The following is a 12,937-nucleotide window of genomic DNA, read 5'->3' as shown; positions in this document are numbered from 1 at the left end:
TTTTGAACAAAATTAAAATGATTCGTGACTTCAAAATTATGGCATAAATTCAAAATTAAGACATGTAGACAAGAGGTACAATGGAGTTACAGATAGCAGAGTTTCTTGGGTTCATGCAGTAGAGCTTTGAGATCACTGCACGTGTTCTCATGTCTTACCTTTTACATTGGTTACCGTCTACTGTGCTCTTCCCATGGGTTGCCTGCAATCTGCAGATATAATGGAAAGGTTCCAAAAGAGCTTCATATTCATCCATTCATTCTTTCATTCATTTATTTGCCCATCCAATGGTCACTTTTTAAGTGACTGCTAAGTGACTGCTAAGTGCCAGGCATTAGGACTAGCATTTACCAAAAGGCCATTTAGTGGGGAAAACAAAAGAAATGATTATTGTATTTCATCAACATATTGTATTTTACTGTATAAAGCATTGTGATGGAGACAAGCAAAAGAGAGACTACAGGATCATTTAGAGGAGACAAGAAATCCAAGTTGGAATGAGAGTCTGGAGTGGGATCAGGTTGGGGAGTTTGTTTGTAAGAGGTGGAATGAAGAGAGCCAAATCTGTCAGGGTCACGATGGCATCTTGGGTAGGCTTTGAAGGTTGGATGGGAGTCATGGAAATAAGGATGCCAGGGAGGAGGACATTCAAGACTGAGGAACATGGCTCCTGGGTGGCTCAATTGGTTAAGCATCAGACTCTTGATTCAGCTCAGGTCATGATCTCAGTCTTGACATTGAGTCCCATGTGGAGCTCCACACTGGGAATGGACCCTGGTGGTTTTCTCTCTCTCTCTCTCTCTCTCTCTCTCTCTCTCTCTCTCTTTCTTTCTCTCTTTCTCTCCCTCCCCCTCTCCTTCTACCCCTGCCCCTTCCTTAAAACAATAAAAGGAAAAATACAAAACAAAAAAAAACTGAGGAAACAATTGTGTTTACAAAGGACTCATAGTAGGTCTGTAAAAATGGAGGATTGTGATCATCCCCACCTTTCTAAATCTGCCATCAGTTACAATTCCACAAGTACCAAGGGTGAATTTGGGTATAGTGTGTGCTGTTTTTCTTCTTTTCTTTTTCAATCCTTATCCTCAAGATTATCATAGTTATTCAGATGCAAAATCATTCCTGCTACAGTTTTTAAAGGTCCTCGTTTTAATATCACCCGGTAACTAAGCTCCTTTTTATAGCAACTAGTCAATATATACTAACAATTTACTTTAAGAAGCTACCATTTTGACTTGGACAATAATTGGCATTAGGTAGTAGCGACCCAAATACTACACATTTCAAGAAATTTGATTTCAGAGATATATGCAAGCTGTATCTTGATAGTAACTTGTTTGAATCCTAATTATGGCATTCTTGTATTCTGCCCAATTTCTTATTGCTATGACCTATTCTCCCATTTGCTTTTCATAATCCTGGAATTATCTTTTTGGTCTTTACATTGTTAAAATTTCAAGAAGAAATTGCGTAATCATATTAAAAAAAATTTTAAGTGTAAGTTTATTTTTTCAAATGCTTTAATAGTGTAATGTAATGTCTATCTGCTTTTGCCTGAGGGTTTTTTTTTATTTTTTATTTAAAAAAAAATTTAATGTTTATTTATTTTTGAGACGGAGAGAGACAGAGACAGAGCTTGAGGGGGGCAGGGACAGAGAGAGAGAGGGAGACACAGAACCCAAAGAGGCTCCAGGCCCTGAGCTGTCAGCACAGAGCCCGACACAGTGCTCGAACTTGTGAACCACGAGATCATGACCTGAGCTGAAATCGGCCACTTAACTGACTGAGCCACCCAGGTGCCCCCCCCCGAGTTTTTTTTTTTTTAAACTTCATTACAACTGATATTTTCTTTATAGAGGTGTATGTATTCTTTGCCACATATCTTTAATTATTCTTGTGTTATTTGTAAAATAATCTGAATATATCTTATTTTGAAAAGTTATTTGGATCATATCATGTATATGCATATGTAACTAATATTCATATATACCAATGAGAAGATAGGAAAGAAGTTTAACATAAAATATCTATTTTTGCTATTTCCATTTTGTCCATTTTATTTATTTTTTCTTAAAAAATTTTTTTTTAGTATTTATTTTTGAGAGAGAGAGAAACAGAGTGCAAGCAGGGGAGATGTAGAGAAAGAGGGAGTCAGAATCCAAAGCATGCTCCAGGCTACAAGCTATCAGCACAGATCCCAACGGTGGGGGGTCTTGAACTCTTGAACTGTGAGATCATAACCTGAGTGGAAGTTGGATGCTCAACCAACTGAGCCACCCAGGCGCTCCTTGATTTACATTTTCCACCTTGATTTTTAGTTTTGCTTTATAATATAGTCTAGTGCCTACTAAGTTTAGAAATTAGGCTACTTAAAAAGTAGTATCTCCTGTTCTTTTTTTCCCAAAATAATTTTATTTTATATATTTATTTTTTTAAATTTCTCCACAAAGGGAATTTTATTGAGGGCACTAGCTTATTTCACGCTCAAAAGACCAACTGCAACCAAATGACGTGAACATAACCTCAAGATTTTATTGTCTTCATAACATAACAAAATATGAAGCTTAGAACTGGATTACTTGGACCTTTCTCTTCTTATCTCCTCCCAGTTCAAAATGCTTGCATCTCTTAATGGCCAGCATTCTCTTAGATCTGTAGTTGGGCTCAACACATTCAAGCCTCAGAACAATCTTCTTTGTGGTTTTAGCCTTTTTCTGGGAAATTGGCTTAGTTTGCCCACCATAGCCACTCTGCTTCCTGTCATAACACCACTTTCCCTGGGCATAAAGAGAATCTTTGCCTTTCTTGTACTGTGTCACTTTGTGGGGTTGGTGCTTGCCACACTTCTTGCGGAAAGTCCGACAGGTTTTAGGAACGTTCACCATGGCTGCAAGAAGACTATTGGCACAGAAAGAGCTCCCAAAATAATTTTAGAAAAATAGAGAAATTGTGCAAAGAGCCCAACTTGAGTCTACCAAAACAATCTGGTACACATTTGATTAATGTTTTCTCAAATATATACTTTTATCATGATTTACTTTATTCAATTAAGAACACTTTTCAAATAACAGTTTATAGATATATTGACATTAAAAACAAGTATTTAGGTGTGTGTTGTATGTTAATCATGCCCCTTTAAAATTTGAAAGTGGAAAAATTCAGTAAGTGATGATTATTAAACTATCAAGGATATTTGTTTAACTTTAACAAAAATTTTGTAACTGTGTCCCTCAAATTAAAGCAAAATCAATCCTATTCCTATCAATTGCCAAATCTATTCACACTCTCATTTAGGGACAAAATAATTTTTTAAATCTTTTTTATGTTTATTTATTATTAAAGAGAGAAAGAAAGGATGCATGTGATGGAGAGGGCAGAGAGAGGGAAAGAGAGAATCCCAAGCAGGCTCCGCACTGTCAGTGCAGACCCCGATGCGGGGCTCGAACTGTGAGATCATGACCTGAGCCAAAATTGAGAGACAGACACTCAACTGACTGTGCCACCCAGGCGCCCTGGGACAGAATAATTTTTTATTATTTTTTAAATGTTTATTTATTTATTTTTGAGACAGAGAGAAATCACGCCCAAGCAGGGGAGAGGCAGAGAAAGAGGGAGACTCAGAATCCAAAGCAGGCTCCAGGCTCTGAGCTGTCAGCACAGAGCTCTTCCTGGGGCTCAAACATACCAACCCTGAGATCATGACCTGAGTTGTAAAATACTCAAACCACTGAGCCTCCCAAGTTCCCCAGAATAATTTTAAATTATAAAATCAGACCAAGAGAATAAAAAGTTCATCAGGTAGTGTTTTATACATATGTATGTATATGTATATATATATGCATGTATATATACATATATATATATACACACACACACACACATATATATGTGTGTGTGTGTGTGTGTGTGTATATATATATATGTATATCATTTAACTGGCATTAGATGACTACAAAACACATAAGATGAAATATTCATTGTTTAAACCTAAGTAATACTTAAGACATAAGAAAGATCAGTTCATTCATTAATGTAGAACTTGTGGAGAGAGATGGCTATTCAAAAAAAAAAAAAGAAGTCAAAAGCTAAGTCCTACCTTAAAATATGTTTGTATGCTTTTGAAATATATTTATGTTACTTATTTAATAAGCCCCCTGCCCTGTTTCTTCAAGAACTGCCAACTTAATTCAAGCAAATGCAGTTGTTATTCATACATGCAAACAATTTGGCTACATGGGGTAAAATAACTTTTTGTTTAATTAAAAATCTTTTCTGAGAATGTGGTTTAACTGAGCTTGAATGGTTTTTTGGTCAATTCAGACAAGCAAAAGTCATGTCATAAGATCTGCTTTATTACTGCTAGAACAAAGATAGTGACTCATTTAAATATTTTGTTAGGACATGAGTTGTATTCAGTGTATTGAAGATAAGAACAAAAGTTATCAGGAAGTAAATTTGAGGTTAGAAGATCTTCGTATTAAAGAAAATCGCTCCATTCTGTAAAACAGGAAGGAGATGGTCATTATTCTCTGGGAGCTTACATGTGATGGGGGATAGACGAAATGCTTGTAAACATAAAAGTAATAATGAATCGTGAACTATGTTGTGAAGGAAGTAAGGTAGGGGCCGGGGAAAAATGACTGGGGTACAGAGATTTAGCTGGGCTAATCTTAAGTGGGTCACTTTGGGGAAATAATATTTCAGAAGAGCCTCAAAGATGAGACAAAGGCAAGCACCAAGAGTCTCTGGTGCACACGTTCCAAGAGAGAAAACAACCAAAAGACCTAAAGGAAAAAATACATTTGAGATGCACAACAACATACAAACAAACCAGGATGGTTTTGGTGTGATGTGTAAATGGTATAGGTGACATGATGACATCAGAGAGAATGGCAAGAGCCAGAAAAGGCATTCCAAGGGCAAGGTAAGGAGTTCACAGTGTCTTACAAGTAAAAGCAAAAGCCACCAAAGATTTTAATCACAAGACTGGCATGACCAATTTTGCAAAAAAAAAATCCTGTGTAACCCTGTGGAGTATGGAGGCTTGGAGACTAGTTAGCAGCTGTTTCTTAGTCAAGGTGGCAAATGATCATAATCAGAACTAAAATTTTGAATATGGCAGTGGAAAGATGGAGAAATGGAGTAGGGGGTAGTGATACCGTTTTCTTACAGTCAAGAGATGCCATTAAATTCATGGAAAAAGCATCAGAATTTTAAGAATTATTTGAAAGGGTAATCAATATGAGAACTTTTGTTCTACAGTAAATATATATACACAGTAAATATTGTGAGAAGCTGATAGGAATGAGAAGGAAAGCCGGCCCAAAAAAAAAAAAAAAAAGCCAGCCAGATGTCTTGAGAGAGAAATCTCGCGAGAGCAGATACAAAAGGGGGCCAGCCAGATGTCCAAGGTTGGATACTCCCCTTGCATGCTTTTGGCTTCCGAAATCTTGCTTGCCCCATGCACCCGCCAACTGCCCATGTAGCACAATTGGTAAGAGCCCCCTCCCCTTGTTTTTCTTCCTTGAGCCCCAACAATCCTACCCATAAAGGGAGGCCAGCACCAGGACCCAGCAGTCAGCCTTTGGAGGTGACTCAGCTGGGCTGGCACCGGTGAGAAACAGTCTTTCCTGATTTCCCAAGTGTGTGTCTCTTGTCTTTTACTGGGCACCGAGAATTTGCTGTAACAGGAAGATTATGTGAAAGACATGTCTCCTTGTCTTTTCCATCTGGTTGTTAAAAGCAATTAACCAAATTTGAAAACTCAAGAACTAGTGGTATAAATATATTATCTTGAAATATAACCAAAAGAAAATGTGTTTGCTTCAGGCTACCTAATGGTCTAGTGTGTGTGTGTGTGTGTTGATTATTTCAATGTTCTGAAGATGGGTTACTCTTTTGGAAGATTCGTTAGTTTTAAAAAAAATAATTTAAATTGAATAAATTAATTGATAAAAGCTTTATTACTCTTACCTTGCATTAACTTAATAGGATAAGGAACTATTTATCAAAATGTTAATATATTACTGAAAAATAGTTCCATAACTCAAAATATTGGCATCTTTGTTTGAAATTTAACTTATTTTCCCAATAATCTGAATGCCATGAAGTATGAATTTATAAAATGAAAAACACACTTATTAGCCTTTAATTAAGCATAAAATATTCATGTGAAAACATGAACATTAAATTGAAAAATGAACAACAAAAAATCTGGCTCTTTGGGAGTGGGGGAATCCAAAGAGGTGTTTGTGGTGTTTTATGGTAGGATATTAGCACCATCTAGTGGACAACCAGAATGTTTACTTAAATTCGAAAAATCAAACTGTAATGTGGAATCATTTATTAAAAGTTCCCTAACATAAATGTGCTAAAAATTTGCTAAAACATCAAAGAAAAAATACTGCATATCAAATCTCACACAAGTATTATTTACTACACAAAAATATCATTTTTTTAAATGTTTATTTTTGACAGAGAGAGAGACAGAACATGAGCAGGGAAGGGGCAGAGAGAGGGGGAGACACAGAATCCGAAGCAGGCTCCAGGCTCTGAGCTGTCAGCATGGAGCCTGACGCGGGGCTCAAACTCACAGACCGCGAGATCATGACCTGAGCCAAAGTCAGACGCTCAACCAACTGAGCCACCCAGGCACCCCCTGTGTTCTTCTCTAGGATTTTGTTGGTTTCCCATTTCATATTTTGGTCTTTCATACACTTTGCATTTATTTTGTGTATGGTATAAGAAAGTGGTCCAGTTTCATTCTTCTGCATGTTAATGCCCAGTTTTCCCAACACTGTTGAAGAGATTGTATATTTTTTTCCATTGGATATTCTTTCCTGCTTTGTCAAAGATTAGATGACCATATAGTTTTGGGTCAATTTCTCAGTTTTCTTTTCTCTTCCACTGATCTACGTGTCAGTTTTTGTACAGTACTATCTTGGTATTATCTCAGTATTGTCTTGGTGACTCCAGCTTTGTAATACAGCTTGAAGTCTGGAACTGTGAGGCCTCCAGCTTTGCTTTTATTTTTCAGGATTATTTTGGCCACTCAGAGTCTTTTGTGGTTCCATACAAATTTTAGGATTGTTTGTTCTAGCTCTGTGAAAAATTCTGGTGGTGCAGCAAATGGGTGGACTGATTCGGGTGCTATAGGCATTTAATGATATTTGTTCTTCCCATCCATGAGGATGGAATATTTTTCCATTTCTCGGTGTTGTCTTCAATTTCTTTCATCATTGTTCTATAGTTTTCAGAGTACAGATCTTTTACCTCTTTGATTAGGTTTATTCCTAGGTATCTTATGGGTTTTGGTGCAAATATAAATGGGGTGAATTATTGTATTTCTCTTTCTACTGCTTCATCATTGGTGTATAGAAATGCAACAGATTTCTGTACATTGATTTTGAATCCTGTGATTTCACTGAATCGTGTATCAGTTCTAGCAATTTTTAGTGGAGTGTTTTAGTTTTCTGTATAAAGTATCATGTTGTCTGTGAATAATGAAAGTTATATTTCTTTCTTGATTTTTAATGTCTTTTCTTTCTCTCTTTTCTTTTCTTTTCTTTTCTTTTCTTTTCTTTTCATTTCTTTTCTTTTCTCCTTTTTTGACTGACTGTTGAAACCAGGACATCTAGTTCTATGTTAAATAACAATGGTGAGAGTGGTCATCCCTAGCTTGTTCCTGACCATAGAAGAAGTTCTCAGTTTTCCTCATTGAGAAGTATATTAGCTGTGGGTCTTTCATATATGGCCTTTATGAGGTACGTTCCTTTTTCCCTATTCTGTTGAGTTCTTTGTTTTTGTTTTGTTTTTGTTGTTTTTTAGAAAGAGAGAGAGCATGTGCAAACATACATGTAAGTCAGGGGAAGGACAAAGGAGAAGGAGAGAGAGTATTAAGCAGGCTCCACACCCAGCAAGGACCCTGACATGGGGCTTGATCTCCCAACCCTGAGATGGTAACTCGAGCCAAAATCAAGAGTCAGGCACTTACCAACTGAGCCACCCAGGCATCCCAAGAGTTTTTATCAAGAATTGATATTGTCATATTGATATTATCAAATGTTTCTTCTGCATCTATTGAGAGGATCATATGGTTCTTATTCTTTCTTTTATTAATGTGGTGTACCATGTTGATTTGTGGATACTGAACCATCCTTGCAGCCAAGGAATGAATCCCACTTGATCTTGGTGAATGATTATTTTAATGTACTGCTGGATTTAATTTGCTAGTATTTTGTTGAGAATTTTTACATCTAGGTTCATCATGGATACTGGCCTGTAATTCTTTTTTTATTTTGGTCTTTGTCTGGTTTTGGAATTAAGGTAATGCTGACCTTATAGGACGAGTCTCGAAGCTTTCTTTCCATTTCTATTTTTTGAAAGGATTTGGGGAGAATAGGTATTAACTCTTCTTTACTTAAAAAAATATTTATTTTTGAGAGTGCAAGTGGGTGAGGGGCAGAGAGAGAGGGACAGAGGATCCAAGGTGGGCTCTGAGCTGTCAGCAGAGAGCCTGATGTGAGATTTGAACTCACAAACCACGAGATCACGACCTGAGCTGAAGTCAGACACTCAACTGACTAAGCCACCCAGGTGCCCCAGAATTAATTAACTCTTCTTTAATTGTTTGTTAGAATTCCCCTGGTCCTGGACTTTTTTGTTTGTTTGGGAGATTTTTTATTCCTGATTCTATTCCTTTGCTGGTTATCGGTCTGTTCAAGTTTTCTATTTCTTCCTGTTTCAATTTTGGTAGTTGATATGTTTCTAGGAATTTATCCATTTCTTCCAGATTGCCTAATTTGTTGGCATATAATTTTTCATAATGTTCTCTTATACTTGTTTGTATTTCTGTGGTGTTGGTTGTTATCTCTCCTCTCTCATTCATGATTTTATTTATTTAGGTCCTTTTTCTTTTCTTTTTTGTTAAGTCTGGCTAGGGGGCTATCAATTGTATTAATTCTTTCCAAGAATCATTCCTGGTTGCATTGATCTGTTATGATTTTTAAAATTTGTTTCTATAACATTATTTCTGCTCTAATCTTTATTATTTCCCTTCTTCTGCTGTTTTTTGGCTTCGTTTGTTGTTCTTTTCCTAGCTCCTTTAGGTGTAAGGTTAGGTTGCGTATTTGAGATTTTTCTTGCTTCTTTTTTTTTTTTAATTTTTTTTTCAACGTTTATTTATTTTTGGGACAGAGAGAGACAGAGCATGAACGGGGGAGGGGCAGAGAGAGAGGGAGACACAGAATCGGAAACAGGCTCCAGGCTCCGAGCCATCAGCCCAGAGCCTGACGCGGGGCTCGAACTCACGGACCGCGAGATCGTGACCTGGCTGAAGTCGGACGCTTAACCGACTGAGCCACCCAGGCGCCCCTTTTCTTGCTTCTTGAAGTAGACCTGTATTGCTATATACTTCCCTCTTAGGACTACTTTGGTGCTTTCCAAAGGTTTTGGACTGTTGTGTTTTCATTATCATTTCTTTCCATGTATTTTTTAATTTCGACTTTAATTTCCTGGTTGGCCCATTCATTCTTTAGTTGGATGTTCTTTAAACCCCATGTATTTGTTGTCTTTTCAAAATTTTTCTTGTTGTTGACTTCAACTTTCATAGGGTTGTGGCCTGAAAATATGCATGCTATGATCTCAATCTTTTTGTACTTGTTGAGGTCAGATTTGTGACCTCATATGTGATCTATTCTGGAGAATGTTCCATGCACACTCAAAAAGAATGTGTATTCTGCTGCTTTAGGATGAAATGTTCTGAATATATGTGTTAAGTCCATCTGGTCTAGTGTGTTAATCAAAGTCATTGTTTCCTTAATGGTTTTATGTGTAGACTATCTGTCCATTGGTAAGTAGGGTATAAAAGTACCGTACTTTATTGTATTATTGTCAATGAGTTCCTTTATGTTTGTTATTCTTTTATATATTTGGGCATTTAAAGTTGGGGGCACAAATGTATACAATTGTTAGATCTTGATGGAAAACCCCTTTATTATGGTAGAGTGCCCTTCTTTTTCTCTTGTTACAGTCTTTGGTCTAAAATCTAGTTTGTCTGATATAAGTATGTCTACTCTAGGTTTCTTTTGATATCCATTAGCATGATAAATTGTTCTCTATCCCCTCACTTTTAATCTACACTTTTAATCTATAGGTGTCTTTGGGTCTAAAATGAGTTTATTGTAAGCAACATATAGATGGGTCTTGTTGTATTATCCATTCTGATACCCTATACCTTTTGATTGGAGCATTTAGTCCATTGACATTCAGAGTGATTGTTGATAGATATTAATTTAGTGCCATTTTTTAATTTGTTTTGCCATTGTTTCTGGAGATTTTCTCTGTTCTTTTCTAAAGTTTGTTGCTTTGGTCTTTCTTTTCCACTCAAAGAGTCCCCTTTAATATTTCTTGTGGAGCTGATTTAATGGTTACAAATTCCTTTAGATTTTGTTTGTCTTGGAAACTGTTTATCTCTCCTTCAATTCTGAGTGACAGCCTTGCTGGATTGAGTATTCCTGGCTGCATATTTTTCCCATTCACCACATTGAATATATCATGTCACTCCCTTCTGCCTGCCAAATCTCTGTGGAGAGATCTGCTGCTAGCCTATTTTATCTTCCCTTTAAAGTTAGGGACTTCTTTTGTGCTGCTTTTAGGATTTTTTCTCTATCTCTATATTTTGTGAATTTAACTACAATATGTTTGGTGTTGGCCTGCTTTTGTTCATTTTGATGGGAATTCTCTGTGCCTCCTGGATTTGGATGTCTGTTTCCTTCCCCAGATTAGGGAAGTTTTCAGCTATAATTTCCTCAGATGATCCTTCTGCCTTTTCTCTTTTCTCCCTCTTTTTCTTCTGGGACTCCTGATATGAATCTTATTACACTTTAAGGAGTCACTGAGTTCCTTAATTTTACATTTGTGGTATAATATTTTTATTTCCCTCTTTTCTTCAGCTTCAATATTTTTCATAAGCTTATCTTCTAAATCACTGGTTCATTCCTAGTTTCTTCCATCCTAATGGTCATTACATCCAGTTGGTTTCAGATCTCACCTATTGCATTTTTCATTTTGGCCTAACTAGTTATTAGGTCATTTATCTCTGTGGTAAGGGAGTCCCTGGTGCATTCTACGCTTTTCTCAACCCCAGCTAGTGTCCTTATGATTGTTGCTTTAGACTCTGAATCAGGCATATTTCTTATATCTGTTTCATCTAGATCCCTGGCTGTAACCTTTTCTTGTTCTTTCTTTTAGGATTAATTCGTCTGTCTTGGTATTTTGTCTAGGTCTGTCTTCTTCTGTATGTTAGGAAAGCCTATTATGTTTCCTACTCTTCAGAGTAATGGCTTTATACAGAAGAAGTCATGCACTGTCCAGCACCTAGCACTTCAGGAAGTGCCTCTGGTGTCTGCAGTGTGCTGCTGTGTTTTGGCTGCTCTTTCCTATAGGTCATTCCTCTGCAGAGTTTCTCCTTGCCTGCAGTGGGTAATATTTAGACCTTGGCCAGAGTGTGGCAAGTTTTAACTAGGTCTGCTCTGGTCTGCTTGCTAAAAGAGATCTGATGCTATTTCCACTAGAGCTGAAGCTTTTCAGCACTCTATGGTCAGTAGACATGGTGCATGTGGGGGAGTTTGTGCTGGTCTTCTGGGGGCAGAAGCCCACAAAGCTGGTTCTCAGGCACACCTGCCCCAGTAAAGAAGCACCTTCAGAACACAGGGGTATGGGACTTGGTATAAATGGTTTAGGCCGCCAGGTTGATGCTGTGCTGCTTACTGAAGTTAGTTTATGTTGAGGGGTGGCGAGGGGGAAATGGTGCCAGCCCTGTCCCTCATTCCTGGAAAGGGGACATCATGCCCACCACTGTCCAGAATGCCCTCCTGGAGAGGGAATAATCTCCAGTCATGTGTCCCAGTTGTCCTTCAGATTCCTACTTTCACCCTGACTGTGTCTGGGCTCTCTGCTTGCCTGGCGGCACAATGCACCTGTGTTCTATCCCAGGCAGGCTGGTTGAGTTTTAAACCTCAAAATTTTAGGGACCTGGCATGGTGCAGATGCATGTTGGTCCTCTGGGGAAAGGTCTTGCCACACTGAGACTGATGTAGGTTTGTCCTAGAAGGGCAGTTGTACCACAGAACAGGGCTGTGGGTTTGGAGTAAAGCACATCAAAGAGCTGATGTCTGGGTTAGCCACCTTCAACAGGTGTCTCTGCACCTATGTTGAGAGGCAGGGGAGAGAAATAGTGCTTGCCAGTTCTTTTGTCCTGGGGAGAGGGAATGCCACCTCTCCAACATGTGCTCTAAAAAGGGGGAACCGTATTTCACAATGTGTCCCAGAGGATCCTCGAATAGCACCTTCTGCCCCCTGGGCCTATCTGCTCTCCTTCTTCACAGGAGCACTGCAGTGCCCTGAGGACTTCACACCAGCCATGCAGAAGACTTCTAAACCTTCAGTATTTGAGCTCTACTGGTCATAAAAACTCACAAAAATCAGCCCCTTTCATTTGCCCAGTCGTTTTCCTTGTGCCAGTCCCTGTATGCTCTTCTCTCTCGCTCTCTCTCTCTCTCTCTCTCTCTCTACCTCTCTCTCCTTTCCTCTTTCCATGACCAAGGCTCTCTTCCATAGTACCCATGATTGATTTTTCCCGCAAAGCATTGCTCCACACCTCCTACCTTCCACAATGTGGCCCCTTCTCTCCCTCTACTTATGCAATTTTTCCTGTCAGTCCTCAGATCAGTATCTTGGGTGTTCATAATGATGTGATATTTATCTAGTGTGTTCAAGGGATGAGGCAATCAGTCGTTCTACTACCCCACCCTCTTAGGTCTTCCTGTAGTCACTCTAATATCAAGGGTAGTTATACCTAAATTAAGCAGCAAGCAGTATTAAAAATATTAGCAATTATGGGGTGCCTGGGTGGCTCAGTCAGTTGAGTGTCGGACTC

The 12,937-nt window shown here is 38.2% G+C and overlaps 2 protein-coding genes across 10 annotated transcripts in view; one reads left to right on the top strand and one right to left on the bottom strand.

Annotated features, from left to right (window-relative positions):
- Window positions 1-12,937, top strand: part of CFH (complement factor H) — a 108,290-nt gene that overhangs the window by 4,798 nt on the left and 90,555 nt on the right. The gene's annotated exons all lie outside the window — the stretch shown is intronic.
- LOC122476093 (60S ribosomal protein L36a-like) lies at window positions 2,508-2,915 on the bottom strand. The gene has a single exon (XM_043568375.1). The coding sequence runs from the start codon at window positions 2,883-2,885 to the stop codon at window positions 2,565-2,567; it is 321 nt and encodes a 106-aa protein (XP_043424310.1). The 5' UTR covers window positions 2,886-2,915; the 3' UTR covers window positions 2,508-2,564.

This window comes from Prionailurus bengalensis, chromosome E4 (assembly GCF_016509475.1).
Source record: "Prionailurus bengalensis isolate Pbe53 chromosome E4, Fcat_Pben_1.1_paternal_pri, whole genome shotgun sequence".
NCBI classification, from domain to species: domain Eukaryota; kingdom Metazoa; phylum Chordata; class Mammalia; order Carnivora; family Felidae; genus Prionailurus; species Prionailurus bengalensis.
This window is presented reverse-complemented; position numbering and strand designations above follow the sequence as displayed.